This window comes from Primulina huaijiensis, chromosome 2 (genome assembly GCF_012295235.1).
Source record: "Primulina huaijiensis isolate GDHJ02 chromosome 2, ASM1229523v2, whole genome shotgun sequence".
NCBI classification, from domain to species: domain Eukaryota; kingdom Viridiplantae; phylum Streptophyta; class Magnoliopsida; order Lamiales; family Gesneriaceae; genus Primulina; species Primulina huaijiensis.
Window position 1 is genome coordinate 22,619,692 of NC_133307.1, and position 19,758 is coordinate 22,639,449.

Below are 19,758 nucleotides of genomic sequence, written 5' to 3' on the forward strand. Positions count from 1 at the left end.
TTTTTACTTTTTTACCGTAAATTTTTACTTTTTCACAACAGTTTTGACAAATTATTCATTTATTATACAAATGGCAGTATAAAATTATCTACAGATTTTCAGGGGAAATAAAATCTTATTATTAAATATTACATTAATTTTCCACAAAAAAAATAATCAATTATATATATATATATAATATATATACATGTAACTTTGGGCCCCATGATCACTGTCAGCGCAGACACCTCATCTAATTAAGTCATTAACATATCAATCTTATGCAAATTTCTTGCACCAGTTACATACTAACAAAAAAATAATGAAAATACTGTGTCAGATATATTTGAAATGAGAAAAACATTTATTTTATTTCAAAAATTCTTTCAAAAATATATATATGATAATTTAATTATTGCAAATATATTTTGTNAAAAAAAAAAAAAAAAAAAAAAAAAAAAAAAAAAAAAAAACCACCCCAACACTTAAACCAGTAGAAAAAACACTTAAATTTGGAATCTCTCATTTCCATTATTTCAAGAATATTGTATTCTTCCTCCCTCCATATCCATCGATATCTTCCTCCTAGAGACAAAAAACGGAAAGCAATGATCACTTTTTTTCCTCAATTTCTTTAGTCCCTTTCGACAAACTCCTAAATCCCATGCTTCTTCTTTCATAGTTCTTCCCTTTGAAGATGGTTCAAAGAAAGGTTCCCAACAAGCTTTGTATCCAAGACAATAGTATTAAATCCGAAATTCGGTTGGCAAACCTTTAACCATCTTCGTTGCAGTACCAGGATATCAAGAATAAAGGGGTAGATTTGAAGAAGAAAATGAAGAAATCGGGATCGATAAAGTTCGAAAATCATCGTTCTCCTAAGTTTCCGAATTATATGAAGTCCACCCGCAGTTCCGTGGCAAGAAAGGGGCAATTACAGGTTAGTACCAGAAGTACTCCAGCTAGTCTTGTTTCAAGTGATCTGCATGGAAAAAACTTGAACCGCCCGTCAAAACTTAGTGCAGACTCTATAAACAAGGCAGCAAAAACATCTGTTAGGACGACTGGTTTAAAAATTAAGAGGACTTTGATAAAAACTCCTAGTTTCAGACCAGGAAGAGCTTTGGTGAAAAAGTGTCCCAAGGTTGTTATATGTGAGGATTTCGATATTGCTCGAGCAACATGTTCTTCGACTTTGAAATATTATAAGCTTCCAGATTATCTTGTGCTGAATCAGGGGGGAACCGAGTCAGAGGGCACGTCTGTGATCAAGGTTTGCCCATATACTTACTGTTCTCTTAATGGGCATCTTCATGATCCTCTGCCGCCTCTAAAGAGCTTCATGTCGGCGAAAAGGCTTATGCTTAAGAATCAAAGGAACGTGCAGTTGGGATGCCTGTCTCCATGCCCACGGCGAGCGAGGCCTGCCGGAGATGATACAAAATCTGATGGAAAACTCGTTTGTCCTCTTACTCTCGAGGAGCCGATTGGGTTTTTTGTTGAAATATACAGTGCAGGGGAGAAAAAAACATCAAATACTGATTTGATGCCGATGGTTCATGGTGGAGATGAAATTATAGCACCAGATTATGAAGAAGTTGAGGAGACAATTTTAGGTGGTGGTGATATCAATTTTCATGACACTCTCGATGAGGACAGGAATGAAACAGATTCAATAGATATGTACCTGGAGGCAAAAATACCGGAAGAAATTTCCTCACCGTCGTCATTCCAAGAGGAAACAAAACTTGGAAACTTGTGCATCTGGAATGATATTGCAACACAGAGCATGTCTAGTATTCAACAATATGAACCAGATTCTGAATCTTCTGATACGGACTGGGAGACAGGGCGTTACTCTGCCCTTTATCTTGATTTTGATTATGAATCGCCGTCCAAGGAAGAGAAAGGGGATGGTTTGGATGGATTTCAAGATGAAAATGGGATGATTCATGATGGGTTCATCAAGGAGCCACGCGACTGCATCATTAGCTTCTTTGATGCGAATGATATGTCACAAGACACCTATAGTGAAGATAGTTTAAACTCAGATTCAGCGTCTAGCAAAGATGACTGTAGATCTGAGGTCTCATTTCACTATCTGGATGGTTTAAACGGCATGAAAATTTCAGCAGCAATTGAGTTCCCAAAGGAAGAGCCAGAAACAATTTATGGAAATAAGGACTTGTCTTCTGAAGGCAACAAGACCCCAGAAAGGATTGCCCAGCTTGGTGACACCGAGGCGCCTTCCAACCTTATGATTGAAGAAGAAGCTTCATTTGGTTGTCTAAACTTTGAATGTCTTCCAAACGAGGACGCTGTTGGAGAAGCTGACCTCTTGAAGGATGTTGTCCAGGAAATGGTCACTTCTGGTGATAAAGCCATTAGTGATATCATTATAGATGTTGATGTGTCGGTTCAAAATTCTTCAGATGAAGGCATTGGGATCTTAGTTGAAGAGAACCTCGAATCAGTGAGCCCTACAGAATCTGAAGCCGTTATCGTTCATCAAATGAAAGAAGATAGTTCAGAAAGTCCAACTAAACCAGATCAAGTTACAACCCAAAATAAAGTTGGCAGAGGAATCTCGAAAAATAATCTACTTCTTCAAGATCAGTTCATCGGTGAAGGAATCGCAATAGCAATAGCTAAATGCAAGAGGTTCATTGAGGAAAGTGATGAAGAGGGACAATTTAATCCCAGGGAACCAAACTTTTTGCCGCTGGAACCGGAACCAGAAGCAGAGAAGGTTGATCTAAGGCATCAAGAGCTGGATGAAAAGAAAAACGCAGAGGAATGGATGGTAGATTATGCACTCAGACAAACAGTCACAAAACTCGGTCCAGCTCGCAAGAAGAAAGTTGCACTGCTTGTCGAAGCCTTCGAAAAAGTCATGCCAATAACCAAACACGAACTCGATCAGAGTCATAGTTCAGCTTTTGGTCATGCAAGACCTGTTCAGGCATGTAACTGATACCGCTTACAGGTAAAACTGGAAAAACTACTTGATATTTCTGAAATGTCAGTGTTTGCATATTTTCCTCTTTTCTTAGAGCAAGAAGATTGATTGTTGCAGTTTCACTAATGTCTGAAGCATAAACAAGAGTCGATTAAAGATGGTTCAATGTTCAACGCTCCTTTTAGCCAGCAGAAAACCAAGTACAATGGCTTGATCAAACTATAAAGTTCTTTGTAAGTTAGAAGACAGAATTATGATGTTTTAGTGTTTTCAGAATTGTTCTGTACCAAACGGTATCTTTACTATGTCGTGTTCTAGTGTGTAAATTAGTAAAACGTGGGTCAAAAGTAATAACATTCAACTATAAGAAAAAAAAAATCAAAATACACACAATTTTTCCTCTTCTGGCTCTGTTGTGATATCCATTGTCCCACATCTTAAAAATTAAAGATTTAAAATGAATCTATAATGAGATTACAATGTAATTCTATAGTAACTTGAGTTAATCATTTTCATAAAACGATGACGAATACGAAGTAGTTGCTATATGGGCATATTGTGCAGTCACGCAGGCGTGAATCTAGGCTCGGAGCGTGACAAAATGGTATCAGAGCCGGTCACCAACAAGGAACACCGAGAAATAAGTGCTATGCGGGGAAAATGCTACGTGCATGAGAGACACCTCTTGAACCTGCGGGGAAAAATGCTACAGGCCGCGATGAGGACGTCACGTTCTGAAAGAGTAATGATTGTGATAACCCTTGTCCCACATCTTAAAAATTAAATATTTAAAATGAGTTTATAATGAGATTATAATGGACTTCTATAGTAACTTGGGTTAATCATTTTCATAAAGCGATGATGAATACAAAGTAGTTGATATAGGCACCAATTGTACAGTCACGCAGGTCCGGGCCCGAGCTCGGGGCGACATCTGTCATTTGCTTCAGACTCTTCGAAACTTTGCTAGCCACATTTTTTACTTCCTTTGCAAGTATCTCATTTGAAATGATTATCTTTATCTTTCATATCTAACAAAATATTTATTTTTGTGATGATTTGTTTAGCAATCACACCAAACAATTCCTTGTTCGTTTTTAGCCATGACAACATCAATTTCTTGGATTTATGAAGACCAACCATAGTTTGGGTACTTGGTTAATCTCGCTTCGCCAGCTGCCCTCTAGCCAAAGTTTCAATTCATGCAAAGTTGGGCTTTTGTGGCTTGCATTACTTTTAATATCTGAATCTATCCTAAATANTATATAGACACACACACAAATAAACGAAACTAAAACATAAGATGCATAAACCGAAGCTGCTTAAAACAAATAATAGAAAAACAATCTTCGATCAACACTCTGCATCAGTGTTGTTCTTCACGTGTCTTCAACACCAATCAGCAACACGGGGTGATCGTGAATCAATTACTTAAATTCTTCAACACAAAATTTGTCTTCAACTCTGAACTTCGTGTATGTAGCAGTTTAACAATCCTCTCAAAGACATCTATCGTTCCTCTCTCAATATTCCATATATATAGATCTTCATATCTTGACATAATTATCTTTCTATAAGAACAAGATCCTACAAACATGGAAACAATACTTTATTATGAATAAGACTCTATTCAAATTTAAGATATTATATTTTAGAGATAAATATCAAAACAAATCATATATGATAAATGTCAAGATCAGATTAGGTCAAACTAGTCTAGGAATACAAAACACTTATATTTCAAATTAAATAAAATACAAAACAAATTATATATGTTAAATGTCAAGATCACATTAGGTCAAACAAGTCTAGGAATACAAAACACTTATATTTCAAATTAAATAAAATACAAAAATTAATTAAAAATAAAATATGCCTTTCAGTTTTCTTCAAATAAATATAGGGTTCAAGTTTTGTATACGAATTAAAAAGATGCATATCGGAATAGTTTTTGTTCGACGCAATTTGATCGTGAGATCTAATTCCAAATATCAAAAATAAAATAACGTATGTTCCATGTGCAATACAGCCTAACATCTTTATTAAATAAAATATATTTCATTTTTTGTATATGACTTAAATAAATTAGGCAGTCGTCGTTGAGTACATCCGTAAATTGCTAGCTTCGCAATCATTTCTTTAAAAATATATATATATATATATAATTGCAATTTCAACCTATATAAATTTATAAATTATGGGAATATTTGAATATAATAAAATGCATGTAACTTTATTAAATCTACACGAGTAATGCAAAAAATCACCAAAATATATTTTCAATTTACGTCACGTTGTGCCATTGAAGAAACCGGGAATATTTAACAAAATTCATCTGTGTCATAATTAGATTTTATTAATGTAAACATATTTAAAAATTTGAATGATAATATATATATACATGTTTGTTGACTTTGAACTATTAATTTTCTTCTTTTCGGCCTTAGCTATAGCCAAATTAACAATCTTTTGAGAATTAGTGCCTTCAAATATGTTCAAATTGATCTGATTTATCTTGAATTAATTTGACGTGAATCCGAAGAACTTCAAAATTTCAACGTGAAATCTTCCAATTATATACACATATATCGTTTTGATATGATGCTCATCATATCCGATCAACTTGGATCAATATGAAATCTTTCACATAATATGACTATAATAAGAATAAAATATACTATTCATGTTTCATGTGATGTGCTTTCTTCCATTTTTGTTTTAAAAAATGAAATATTTGTCTTTCACGCTAATGATATAGATTACGCGTACACAATGACTATTACGTGCCAATAACTTGTCTGAACTTACGAATTGTTCCAACGGTCTATGGGTTACAACGATTTGTTTACGGACTAAGATCTTCATATGTGTTGTTTTTAATATTGTACTCGAATATTGAGGATTTTAAGTTCGAGCAAAGATCTCAAAAAAATGACATATGTCAAGATCCTGGCCCGTAGCATGTATAGTAGCAAACAAAACAAAGTTTTTATTAACATTAGAACACGAAAGTGAAATAGAATTTATTTTCGGCCGGCCATCTCTCATCTCTTGTCCATATCCTACACAGGAAAATATTTTTTAGAATTAGAACAAAATAATTCAAGTCGATGTTTGACTTATATATAAATATTCTTGAAGATTACTTCCAGCTGCTAATTTTATTCCTTGAAGCCATATTTACACAATATATGCATGTATAGATACACACACACACACACACATACATATATATATAGAGGTTGATTGCGAATTCTTTAGACAAAACACAATGGAAAATATACAAGTTATACACAAGATAATAATAAATTTTTTGTTGCTTCTCTGTTATCTGTCAGCAATAGTATTCCAGCCCTCAAATATCTGTATTGCAGCACAAAAGGCTGATCAGGAATCAACAAGGGAGCAAAAGAGTTGCAATGTATACGAAGGAGAATGGGTGCAAGATGAATCTTACCCGCTTTACGACTCGCTCGATTGCCCGTTTATTCGAAAAGAATTCGATTGCTTGAAGTACGGTCGACCCGATCACCAGTACCTTAAATATAGATGGCAACCCAATGGTTGCAACATTCCAAGGTACGTGTACGTGTGTGTTTAATTTATGACATATTTTATCATAATAATTAAATAATGTACTATTTACCAAGAAATTTGTCAGATTTGATGGGCTGGATTTATTGAAGAGATTGAAGGGGAAAAAGGTAATGTTTGTTGGGGACTCGATAAGTTCTAATCAATGGGGATCAATGGTATGCCTTCTACACAATGCAGTGAAAGGATCAAATATCACAAGCCGCACAGATAAATCTACTTCCACCGTCACATTTCAGGTGCATTGAATAATTTCATGACAAATATTTTATTTAATTTATTTCATCCCATGAATATGGCCAACGTGATGCTGCTGAATATTCCTAGCATCACTGTTATGTGTATTGCAGGACTACGACGTTTCGATTATCGTATTCAATTCGCATTATTTAGTAGATATTGAAAACGAACCTGTAGGTCGAGTTTTGAAACTTGGCTCGCTTAAAAACGGAGGGGTGTGGAAAGAAATGGATGTCTTGGTCTTTAATACATGGCTTTGGTGGTACCGACGCGGCGATAAGCAACCGTAAGGCTCGTGAACATTACCACGTGATTTGAACCTTTATATTATGAACTAATAGTAAGCTTTTTGTGTAGGTGGGATTATGTTGAAGTCGAGGGAAAGATAGTGAAGGACGTGGATAGGATGGTTGCATTTAGGGAAGGATTAAATACTTGGGCAAAATGGGTGAACTCGGCCGTCGATCCTTCTAAAAACAAAGTTTTCTTCCAGGGAGTGTCCCCATCCCATTACAAGTAAGAACACATGATATTGAATCTTGAAATTTCAACCATTATTATTTGACAAATCGGGTAAAAAGAACATTAATCATGATGCTTGAGTTATATTTAACACTAGTGAAACATGAAAATGTTGTTCATAATTCAGTGGGGCAGATTGGCATGAACCAGGAGTGAAGAATTGCTCGATGGAAACGACACCTATACAAGGCTCGACGTACCCACCAGGATTACCATTGGCTGCAAAAGTTGTGCAAGAAATTGTGGTTAACAAAATTTCATCATCAAAACATGTACATTTACTTGATATCACAACTCTTTCTCAGCTAAGAAAAGATGGGCATGTCAGCTCATACAATGCTTTCAAAGGCATGGACTGCACCCATTGGTGCGTGGCCGGAGTCCTCGACTCATGGAACCACCTTTTGTACGCACGACTAGTCGAATATATTCACATACAACAGATCATATAATTTGAAAACCAAGAAATTTCTCTAGAAAAAGTTATTTGTATTTCCTTTTAAATTCTGATGATTCTAACTTTGTTTCTTAAACATAAATTTCCCCGTTTCAATTTAAATTTAGTTGAATTAAGCATGATCAACACTGTTACGACCTCAATAATACAGCCAGACATTACTAATGAGGAAGTAGACTAGTTGATTTTCAATTGTTAATATTCAGGATTATGTCATGCTGGAGTTCGGCTTAAATTCTACTAAGTCTAAAATAAGGTCAATAAGAAAATAACGATGAAACCAACATTTGTTGGCTCGAATGATGTCAAAATTCGTCTTTAGATAAGATCTCGAGTTCAAGTCTTGTAAACGAAAAAAAAGATTAATCAAATACAAAAGGAGTTAGATAATATTAAACTGACATTACATAGGAAGTCAAATTTATTTCTGTCATTCTTAGATTTTATTAATCTATATTAATTGAAATTTTGAATGATAATATTTTTTTCAAATTAAACCATTTAAAGATTTTTCTTTGTAGGTCTCGAAATAATTTAGAGTGGAATCGGGTCGATTAGATTATGGTAAAAAAACCGTGCATCTCTTTATTTAATTATTTTTTTTAAAAAAAAAATTAATCTTGAGAAATCATAGTCGCTACTTTTGGTGCAATCTGCTTGAACCCAAAAGGCCAACACAATACTCTCCAAATTAAACTAATCATGAAACAAACTCAAACAGAGAGAAAAGAATTATACATCTGACATTTTGGCAAGTATCTGTCATATCCTACCATCTCAGTTGCCCGCTTGGAGGCTACATTTATCTTTTATTAATACAACTCAAACCTAGCCAAGTCCGTGTAATAAAATTAAGGAAAAATTACCTTTAAAAGAATAATTTTGTCAACGAAATTTGGTTTTACTAATTAAGAAAATATGATAAATTTCCAGCGGCATTCACTTGGGCCTGCTTCGATACGATGTATCCGATTTTTCAAATAATATCGTATATCGTACTTTCGGTATATAGGTAATATACAGAAATTTCGGTATTTACCAAAAAAATTTGTTATACATACGGTATCGGCATAATACAGTCTATACCGAAATTAAAAAATTTGTTATTATTCACATCGAAATAATAGATCTTTTTGAAGGTCATACTGAAATAGCGAAATTTTTTTAATGTCATACCAATATCGAAATTGATATTGTATTATAATTTTTAAAATATACGAATTTTTTTGGGTACTGAAATTGACATTATATTATAATTATAATTTTTAAAATATAGAAATTTTTTTCGATACCGAAATTTTTGAATGTCATACCGATACCGATACTGAAAAATTCGGTACGGTATGGTAAGTACGATATACCAGAATGTTCGGTATTTTTTCTCACCATCTACACATACCCTACACAGAAAAATATTAGAATCATCAACAAAAAAATTTAATTATGATAACCGATTTATGCAATATTATTTTATGTAATATCGTGTAAATTACAGCCAGCAGTTAATTTTATTCAAAGAAGCTAGATTTACAGAATGTATACATTTATATGTGAGTGTATGATATATATCGGGTAACTATATTTTTTCAGTATTTAAAAATTATTTTCGAAACCCTTTTTCAAAGAAAAAATGCGAATTTTAAGTTACTTCAACTTTCATTTCAGCCCATGGTTCATACACTCTTGTAAAAACTTAGTTTGACGAAGGTTATTTTTTAAAATTTCTCATAATTGTTTATAGTTCATCTGACATCAATGTCTCGAATTTGAAACCTAATTGTAATAAATCTTAAAAATATTCATTCCGATTATAACAAAAAATCTCTACTCCTTCCAAACATTTAAAGAAGTAAGATAATAAATTTCAAATCTACGAGTTATATGTTTATCCAGTATTTCATGTTAATTACGATAAATTTCAAGTTTACTCAATAATAATGTCATTTGAAATGCATTCTATTTTATATAACTAATGTGTAAATAAGTAATATATAGATTTAATATTTGATATATTTTTTTATTGTTAAAAATAAAATTATAATCGAAATCTATGAATTTTTATATTTTTATAAAACATGAAACCAAGGAGTATGACAAACGTGATATTAATATTCATCGCAGGACTCTGTCGTTTCAATTTCAATGTTCCTTTCGCATTATTTGGTAGATATTGAAAACAAATCAGTAGGCCGAGTTTGGAAACTCGACTAACTTAAAAATGGAGACGTATGGAAAGAAATGGATGTCTTAATATTTAATACATGGCATTGGTAATATCGACGCGACGCGAAGCGGCTTCGCGGTGCTGCTCAACCGTAAAACTATTTTTAAATATTACGAGTAATTCGAATATTTATTTTATGAATTAATATGTTGCATAGAAAGATTTTGTGTATATTTATATCGAAGTTGATGGAAAGATAGTAAAGGACATGGATAGAATGGTTGCATTCAAGGGGTATCTCCACCCCAAATATGCATATCTCACTATGAATCGAATCAAAAGAGTAATAAAAATAAAGTCATAAAATATAAAAATACTGGCCAAGATTTCATGTTCACGGGATATAAAAAATTGGCCTCACGGTAACAACCAAGGCTCCAAAATCCTGTGTTCTTCTTTTAACCGAAATAACAAACAAAGATCCTTTAAACTTACAGTCGAGCAAAGCTACAGCTCTAACTAATGGAGTATATACACTGTTCGAGTTCAAAATCAATGAAGTAATTTTGTCACCAGAGATTAGCCATATAGAATATTAACTGGATCATTTATTCTTTGATTGACTGACTGGAAAATTTTCTTCTGGTTGTTTTTTCCACAAGTAGTTGGAAGCTTCAATCCACCGTGGATGGACAAGAAATTTATTCTCATGGACTGCCCAACGAGATTTGTCGGTTCCTGCATCCAGAGAGACGACATGTGTCACAGATGAGTCGAGTTCCATTGAACATGTAGCTCCTAGCTGCATAGCCATTTTCCATAGATGATGCTGCTCAGCCTGAAAATTGGTAGGAAAAACACGGCTGAAGACAACTTTGCAACCCATCAAGACCTCCTCACGAACTCTCTTTAGAACCTGCGTGCATACCAGGTCAAAGTAAAAAATTTGATGTCTATTATATATCTGCAAATGACTAACAATTTATCAAACAAACATGTAGGAAAACTAAACTAGCCAAATCACGCAAGTACTAAATCAGTAGTTAATGATTCAGAATCATAACGTAATTTGGTCACAAACATGATCAAGCAATCTAACAGACCACATTGACAAAGAGTTCGGATTATTGATAAGGTTGTTACTAAATCATTTTACAAAAAATGATAACGAGCCAGTCACAGTCTTTTATGCATTTATTAATGATAGTTTTTATGAAACTTCTTTACATCTTAATAAATCTGTTGTCTACAAAATTAGATACTAATGTTCATTTGATAGTTTAGATCTACAAGATGAATCTATGACTCTAAATTTAGTTTCAAGTTCGGCAAATTAACTTTCTTTATCGTTTTCAATGCTTTCACCCATTTGTTGGATGTTGCAGCTTGGATATTTTATGTTTTTGTCCCCTTGCATGTTATCTCGTTTCCTATTGCCTTCAGCACGTAGCCTGATTAGATTTTTGAGCTCGATAGGCTCCTTGAGGACACAAATTCAACAGGCTCGAATCAAGTTCAAATAATTGTTCAAGGAAAAGTCCGTTAAAATATTTAGTAATTCAAACTGATTGAGATTGAACTTGATAAAACAGGAAAATTTTGTCTTCATTTAATTTGACACACCCCTAATTCCCACAAACCCTCAAAACAATATAGAAAATTTTCAAATCAGCAGCACTCATCAGTTCTTGTCAATAAATATGATTAAACCAGCTTGGTTCATCTGAGTTACTTGGGAACACACGACAATATACAAACAAGCCGTCACCTCAGCTCTCTATACAACACATCATATTGCCCAAAACCAAAGAAATTCCCACAGGATAATTGCCAGACCTCCCAAAGGATTTGGATATCATGAAGCCCAAAATAACCAAGATTAATAAATTTATAATGTACCTAGAGGTATGTTAGAAACTAGCAGCAATGACAGTTGAGAACAGATATAATGTAAATCTCAGCCATCCAAAATGTACCTGTCTCACATCTCGGTCCATCAGATTATCATCACGCCCCTAAAATAAGAAAACTTCCTATCAATACAATGAACTAGAAAAGAAGTAAGATTAGAATTTCTGGAGGTCAACGTGGATAATCAGAGAAACAAGAAAATACCGGGTCAAAGAACAAACTGTGGATCCGCAGAAGAACTCTCAGGACAGTCGCCAGCGCTCCATCACTCTCGCTTTCATCACTTCTAAGTTCAGAAAGTGATTTACTGTCGAAGCCAAAGTGCTTGCTACTTGAAGAAAAGAAGTGGTATCTCTCCATTAATATCAAATTCTCCTTGTGCTTCTTCCATACCTAAATAAAATATGACGGCAATTATAGATATGACTCTTCCTATCACGAAATTTTCTTGACAGAGCACAGCATTGATAGGAAACAACAACAAAGAATATTGCAAATTAAATCAAATAAAGAAATGTTTTTTAGAATGAGCTTGCAAACAAATACCTGAGGAAAAACTATATATGCCAATAAGCAGAAATGCACACATAGTACACATACCGACAAAGAGAAGTGGGATTACAGAGATAATGCACAATTAATATATCAGAATTCCAGCTCAGCTGTGTTAACATAAAATTTCTAAATTTAATTTAAGGCCGAGGGGTAAATTATTGAGATTGATCAGTGAAACCTTTTCGCTCTGCAACATTCTGCTCTAAGAAAATCACTGGCTCGATAACGATTTAATCCACCAAAACCAGACAAGATCGTTTTGTTACCAGTGTTCTAAAAAGTCTGCTTAAGCTTGAAGCTCAACAAAAACGCCCAATTCAGAGAAAAGCGTGAAGCATGCTTAAGCACAATTAATCGCATCTGTTTATTTTTAAATTTTTTATTTTGAAGTTATGTCTTTTTATTTTAAAATAATAAATTAGATTTATAATTTAGATGTTTATTTTTAAATTTTAATTATGATTAAGCGTGTCTGACAATGATTTGACAAATATTTAAGATTTTTTAATTGGTATAGTTGAAAAAACAAATAAAGATTGTAATTTTGAGATTTTTATGTTTTTATAAATATGAGAATTAATGCATCAGACTTAAATTTATCATATTTATGTATTATTTTATCTATTTATTGGTTTGAGATAATTACAATTATACTAAAGATAAAAAACGCTTTTTCACGCTTAAGTCCATGCTAATCTCGCTTAAGCTTAAAAAGCTTGGAGCTCGACATACGCGCTTCGGGGCGCTTCACGTTTTTTAGAACCTTGCTTGTTACTCAATAAGGGGCTAAAATTGAGTACCTTCTAGTCCAGTCAAGGCGCATGGCCAAGCTACATAACATGCAGCACTTTGTACATGCTACAAATTGAACACCAAACAACTTACTCCTTAATTCTACAATACGTGAACAACAACATCATTTACTTTCATCCAAGAAGTATAACACCAGAGCACCTATGTCAACAAGAAAAATGTCCATGAAAATTTTAAGGTCGTAACCTTCAGCTTCTTATTGGCTTTTCGCACCAGACTATAGTGTCTGTTACAGTGCATGGTCATCTTTTTGATAAGGTTATAATACCGACTCTTCCAAAATTGAGATTCAGCTTCTAAATTGCAGTTTTTGTTGTTTTGTTTATGGAGTTAAATTATACCGTTACTTGTTGAATTTATAATATTAGCAACGTTAGTTCAACCTCAAATATTAGATATTCAATTGCATAGAGGAAGCAATTTATAGTAAGTTATAATTAATAAAAGAAAGTTCTAGACAGACTCCTTGGAAAAAAATATAACATTCTTGAAGGCATGGTTATTTTGCCCAAATGAACATAAGTCATAAGATAGAAACATTAAAACAAAGTAAAAATAAGGTATAAAAGAATCACTTCCCACCAATTTCAGAATATAAGTCGCTCAATTACCGCTTCAGTGTCATCAAGAATGAGGACAGCACTTTCTTGCCCCAAAACAATATCTAAACCCTTTTGATGCCTTTGTGTGCAATCCCCTTGAGCAATTATTCGAGAATTGAAATAAACATCCCCAGGGTCAAGCAACTTTGCCATTTCCAAGGCATAGGGACGTTCGCCCATAGTGTATATGTACATCTCAAACATATTGCTAGCACTTTTAAGGAAGGTGTGTACAAATGGCCTCAACTTGGTTATCATCTGCATTGACTCAAGTCTAAATAGATCTCTCTTCAAAGTATCTTGCAAATTAAAAATAAAGGGAATTACATTCATATTAAAGTTCAAAACAGAGAATCAGAAACGTAACACGGTTTTCAGCGGCATAAGAAATTCAAACGGTGATAAACCCTTAAAAGGAAAGAAGTGATATGTGAATATGCAACATATTTCCAGTTTCAAGGGACTGTTGGGATAAAATAGCCATATTGACCGTTCTAAACCATCTCAATTGATGACGAAGACAATATAAGTTTGAAGTTAACAAATTGGAATGGCTTAAAGTACGGAGAAAAAACCGTGTAGTCAAAACCTGTAATTGGTTATCGACAGAATGTGGTCTAGAATAATGATTCATCTTTTTACCATTATCTTGGAGATATACTCGCTCGGCAAATTTTTACATGGCAATTTGATGCATGGACAGATAATTAATATCTATTCCCTTGAAACCCTTTAGCTAACAGGCATCGAATTTCCATGTTACAATGTGCCATGTACCTATCTTCAACTAGCTAGATGTAGGTATTAAATAAATATTTTTTAGCTTGAAACAGATTGTCTTTTCTTGTGTCGAGTACCAAAATGCCAACATATCCTAAGCTTATGGATACAAAGCTGTTGAAATAGTTCTCAACAAAGTCATCAGACTTTGCGTCCCCCATCCGCAATGTTATACTGTTTCTGGATGCTTAACTCGGATTGTGATAACATAAATAAAGACAGGTGAATAAAAAAAACTTCATACCCATGCAAGGGTATAAACTTGGTTCCATTTAAGCATAAACTTGGTTCCATTTAAGCGTCCGTGCATTCTTAAAGAGACTACCATATTAAGTACACCACACAACATGAAAAATAATTTAATGCTTGATTCTACAATTAGTACCAAGACTATGGGTAGCGTCCCGGGTAAGGGCACCAAATTGTACCAAGACTATGGGTAGAGTCCCGGGTATTGGGTAAGAGCGCTTCATTTGGCGCCGTTACCCGGGACGGTACACTATGGGTCACATGTTCAATTCCATCAAGTTACGGGATGAACCAAATGTGGAAGAGGATTGTTGGTGAGCAAAAAATAATCAATTAAAACATGACACTGCTAAACTATTTCTGTCGCTACAAACAGCTATTGCCTCAGATATAACAGCAAGGATTTGGACCTACAAAAAAAGATTACCAACCAAGACCACAGTCTATGTAGCACAGATACTCGTTAAAAAAAATTGAAGTATCGGATACGATAAACACGCCGATACGCGTGTCGGATACAGCAAAGTCATATCATTGACCGTTTGTAGATTTGACTGGTAGGATATGTCTTGGACACAATGAGGATGTGTCATGGACATGGTCAGGATATGTTTTCCGGATACGTTTTGGCGAAATTGCAAATAATTAAAAGTTTTAGGGGTTAAATTGAGACAAATTGAATTTTTTGAGGACTAATTAAAAAATAATTTAAAAGGAATTGGACATATAAGTCCTAAGGTCTAATCTAATTGTTTCCTGCTCTGCGTGCTCTCATTGTCATCGATTATCGTCGCTCCTCTCTTTTTCTTCTTAAATCCCCACTGTGTTTTTTGAAAAAAAATTAACAGCTTTACTGTCATGTGGCTATGGTTGTTTCTCATCAATGATAAACCATGACTTCTCACGTTTTCACCATTGTTCCTTATGCTTTTTGGATTTCAATTATGGTGCTAGATTCCCCAAACACACGACACTTTTTTTGGGAAGACTATTTATTGTTATTGTTTTGTTATTTCAGCATATTTTGCAATGGAAAATTTTCAAAATGAGAATATGGCTTTCTATCTCTACAATTTTTAAGTTTTAATACAAAATTTATATAAATATATATATGAAAATTTTAAAATGAGAATATGGCTTTCTATCTCTACAATTTTTAGGTTTTAATACAAAATTTATATAAATATATATATAATATTCATAAATATTTTAATAATTGTCGTATCCTATTCATATTGTATCTTATATTTTCAAATTTTACAGTATCGTATTCGATACAATACCGTACATGTATCCATGCAACATAGACCACAATAGGTTGAGAAAAAAATTTACCTGGCAAAGCATCTCTTTGGTTTATTAAGTATCCTTCTTCTACAGTGACATCCACAAGTCGAGTTGAATTAAGCAATGTATGATCTAAATCGAGAACCAAGTAAAGCTTTTTATGATGTAGCAATTTCTTCAGGTCCTTCTCTCGTAAACGGGAGACTTCATCATTGGCAAGCCTTAGGTTCTGCATGAAACATGAATTTACTTTAAAAATTAGAACACAGTGATTTTGAAAGGAAATTACCCAATCAATTATGCTATTGAGCATTGCCTATCAATCTCAAACTCGATGTAATAAAACAAGAATGAGAAAATTAAAATAAGCAGCATTTGAAATCACTGTTTACACATGGTGGCGTGAAACTAACAGCATACATTTTTTGAACTTATTTCTTTCATTTTCACTCCAACGGCCATTATAAAAACTGATCCAATGCCATACAGAAATTCAAATTAGGGCTACCACAACCTCAGTAGCTATGTGATGAACAAATACATTCCATTCCTTGTATTGACTTAAGTAGTGCTGATTTATTTCACTTGAGCTAAGCTTCTTAATTGAGGTTTATATTGTCCTGAAAACATAAAGCTTTGATTTTGATTAAAGGATATTTTGTATTCTTTTTACACCCAGAGGGAACTGGGAAGCTAAAACAGGGCGACATTTTAATTGGAGTTGGGAGCAACACACACACAAAGTGGCACCATCTTCTACATATCATATTTTCTAGGGATAGAATATTGCAGGATATAATAGTATTTTTCAAAAAATTAACCTTGTGGATGTACCCAAATGCAACACCAGATTCGTCATCCATTTTTATACCGCATTTCATGCACATTCCTGCATAGACACCAGGATGTAGGCACTTATTCTTCTCCGGAGACGACCCTGCATTCCAGGAATCAAGCAGAACCAAGGAATTAATCGTCCATCATAAAAAAAACTCATAAATAAAAAAGCAAGGCTCTCCACAAATCTAGGAGAATCAGACAAATAAATGAATCAAAATATGATGCGTGAAAATACAGCCAAGAGAAGTAGAAAGTGTAAAAGTAAGGATCAATGCGTCCAACCTGATGCAGTTGCACAAAATAATAGAAGAAAGTTGATAATAACTGAAAACAGAGATATGCCAAAGTATCACCCCATTTCACTAACGCAAACCAAAATGACAAGCCATGTAGCATATCCATAAATAAATTAGAAATTATGTTGGTTCAGCTATTTATTATTGAATTACATATGCACCATCCAATACATATCGTCACTAACTCAAGAAATATAACACAAAAGGGAAATGGATATGATAACACAAAAGGGAAATGGATTTGGCAGCCAAATAAGACAACGAATCACCAAAAATCTCACAATCAATCCAGGGATTCAAGGAAAGTTGTGCCAGTTTTACCCAGAATGCTTCAATCTATTTTTTTTATTGGATGATATGCAGTATTTTTATTATTACGAAAAATTACATTAAAATTCATTTTTTTAACTATGAGTTCAATAATTTAATTTAATTCAAGCTTAACCCAGAGTTAATAGTGTATTGTTTACGGTATGCAATGCAATCAATAATTAAAAGACATCAGATTTGCAGTGGCTCACCTTGAGATGAGGAACTTGGCAGATCAGCAACATTTTCATACGACTCCACCTTGCGCCTTTTAGCTCTACAACAATAAAAATAAGTGCTGATATCACGCACAACATCACAAGTAAGAGCACAGCCCCGAAATGCCTATGAAAAATGTGATTCATATAAAATTTCAAAAATGGTGTGAGCACGTGAGCAAGCTTTGGTAACTTCTATTGCAAAATGCTACTTCAACTTGAAAGGTTTGAACTAAAAACACAAAGACAGGCTAAACCATCTTCTTTCATCCACCCCGTTGACAAAAATCCATTCTTTAAGACAATGTGTGCGGTAATTGAGAGGTAGAAAATTCAAACGAAATGAAAAATATTTGATAGCCCTATAACACAAGTACATTTATTAGAAGTTCAATATTTGACTACTGTATTGATCCATTATATTCTTCGCACAAGGATCATACATGATTTGACGGGTTCCTTTCAAAAAACTGCAAAATTCATATTTGTCGACTCACATCCCTAGCACCAGAATGCTATAATCAAAGCATGAGACAACAAAAACCAAAACCTTATGTGTAAACAAAAATTCTCGACTGAAGCATACCTGTCAAATTTCAAATCATAATCTCCCTCCTCGACAACATCATTATCCTCCTCTTCTTCTGCACCTTCTTGAATATCTGCTGATGCATCAGAAATAGTATCCAACTCCGCATCAAGAATTGATGCAAAGTCATCACTGCTTGACGAGTGCACCGGAGAATCTGCTGCTACACTCATCTGATAGATCATCAAATATACATCAGAAATAACTCTGCTTTGTACTGAATGGAAATCTGACTTGCAACCATTGGGAACAAAAAATATACAGATAAACTATTGATTCAATTCAGCTAATAAAAACAATACATGTACCCGTATGGAATCAATTTTATGGGTACTCTTTTTCCAGTCAATTTTATCAAGGGTATCTTTAAAACAAACCAGCAAAAGAGAACATTTTTTCAACAAACTTTGCATATCATTTATGCCATCTTTCTAATCATACCAACACTATTGGCTCGACTAACATAAGTGTGTTCGAAATTCAAACTATTGCAAGGCATTCCTGACAAATATTTCTCAAGTGATTGCTACAATAGGGATTCAGAAAGATTATTATTTTAAATTATATCACTTCTTGCTCGAAGAAATTCATTTCAATATGCCAAATCTAATGTCTTTCATTCTCAAATTCGAAAAACAGACTCATAGTTATTAGGAGCAGAAAATCAGAAACCCTAGGCATATAATAAAGCATGGATAATAAATTTAACTGCTATATTACATGCATTTACATTCGAACAGTTTTGAGCTCAATTTGAATTATAGTAGCTAAAATTCTCGAGCCTACTATCCCGGAGGCGAATTCAAAGTATTGACCTCCGCTTACACCTATGAAATTCAAACATTAACTCGACCCTATTGACCTCCAACACCAATAGAAAAGGTGAAAACAAAACCAAACACGGACAAGCAAACTAAAAGGAAAACAAATAAGAAAAACAACAACAATTGGATCCAAGATAACGATACAAGAATAGGAATCCATACCCAACTTTAATATTTAACAAGCCCGGATTATCTGACGAAAGAAAACTCAGATTTCAGTTGAATATGATACTCAAGCGGCGGTGGAGGTTGACGTGGACGAACAATGGATCATATAACATGTAATTTCGCACACTTGTTTGGTTCAATGTCTGAAAATTTTGATTGTGAACACTGGAACTGTACAAAGAATTTGTAAACAATGAAATATTAGCATGTGCCTTTGCTTTGTACCAACCCACCATAATATACCTTGTGAGCTTCTCTGCGAGTACGTTAATGGAGTTACTTCTCCTCTGTCTACGACGTGACNTGTGTGTGTGTGTGTATTATTAAGATTATAACTCGCAAAAGTATGTTTTTGAATATAATATATATTATTTTAACTAATATTGGTATACTGATGAAACT

At 33.8% G+C, this 19,758-nt stretch overlaps 3 protein-coding genes across 5 annotated transcripts; 2 read left to right on the plus strand and 1 right to left on the minus strand.

Annotated features, from left to right (window-relative positions):
- The first annotated feature begins 495 nt into the window (after window positions 1–495).
- Window positions 496–3,240, plus strand: LOC140970600 (uncharacterized). The gene is made up of 2 exons (XM_073432401.1): window positions 496–2,965; window positions 3,056–3,240. The coding sequence occupies exon 1, from the start codon at window positions 815–817 to the stop codon at window positions 2,951–2,953; it is 2,139 nt and encodes a 712-aa protein (XP_073288502.1). The 5' UTR covers window positions 496–814; the 3' UTR covers window positions 2,954–2,965; window positions 3,056–3,240.
- Window positions 3,241–6,209: 2,969 nt separating this feature from the next.
- LOC140957549 (protein trichome birefringence-like 41) lies at window positions 6,210–7,785 on the plus strand. The gene is made up of 5 exons (XM_073414863.1): window positions 6,210–6,517; window positions 6,600–6,771; window positions 6,883–7,058; window positions 7,130–7,288; window positions 7,422–7,785. The coding sequence occupies exons 1-5, from the start codon at window positions 6,210–6,212 to the stop codon at window positions 7,744–7,746; spliced, it is 1,140 nt and encodes a 379-aa protein (XP_073270964.1). The 3' UTR covers window positions 7,747–7,785.
- A 2,496-nt stretch (window positions 7,786–10,281) lies between these two features.
- On the minus strand, window positions 10,282–19,659 carry LOC140970601 (RNA polymerase II C-terminal domain phosphatase-like 4). 3 transcript variants are annotated; one of them, XM_073432404.1, is made up of 9 exons: window positions 19,534–19,659; window positions 18,362–18,537; window positions 17,770–17,834; window positions 16,934–17,049; window positions 16,161–16,341; window positions 13,806–14,095; window positions 12,031–12,219; window positions 11,892–11,930; window positions 10,282–10,831 (listed from the first exon to the last, which is right to left on the minus strand). In XM_073432404.1, exons 2-9 carry the CDS (start codon window positions 18,535–18,537, stop codon window positions 10,520–10,522), a joined length of 1,368 nt encoding a protein of 455 aa, XP_073288505.1. In that variant the 5' UTR covers window positions 19,534–19,659; the 3' UTR covers window positions 10,282–10,519. The 3 variants fall into 3 exon arrangements, with proteins under 3 accessions (XP_073288505.1, XP_073288504.1, XP_073288503.1); XM_073432403.1 differs by having other exon boundaries at window positions 19,351–19,615; XM_073432402.1 differs by lacking the exon at window positions 19,534–19,659 and having other exon boundaries at window positions 18,362–19,300.
- Window positions 19,660–19,758: the final 99 nt, after the last annotated feature.

Bases quoted from the DNA above. Each gene is read 5' to 3' on its own strand.
- LOC140970601 (XM_073432402.1), bottom strand. From the start codon at position 18,549: ATGATCTATCAGATGAGTGTAGCAGCAGATTCTCCGGTGCACTCGTCA. The intron at 11,931-12,030 runs GTATTTTCTTGT...TTCTTATTTTAG, and splicing joins ACAGTTTGTTCTTTGACCCG to GGGCGTGATGATAATCTGAT. The intron at 10,832-11,891 runs GTACATTTTGGA...GTATGCACGCAG, and splicing joins TGGACCGAGATGTGAGACAG to GTTCTAAAGAGAGTTCGTGA.
- LOC140970600 (XM_073432401.1), top strand. From the start codon at position 815: ATGAAGAAATCGGGATCGATAAAGTTCGAAAATCATCGTTCTCCTAAG.
- LOC140957549 (XM_073414863.1), top strand. From the start codon at position 6,210: ATGGAAAATATACAAGTTATACACAAGATAATAATAAATTTTTTGTTG. The intron at 6,518-6,599 runs GTACGTGTACGT...GAAATTTGTCAG, and splicing joins AATGGTTGCAACATTCCAAG to ATTTGATGGGCTGGATTTAT. The intron at 6,772-6,882 runs GTGCATTGAATA...TGTGTATTGCAG, and splicing joins CTTCCACCGTCACATTTCAG to GACTACGACGTTTCGATTAT.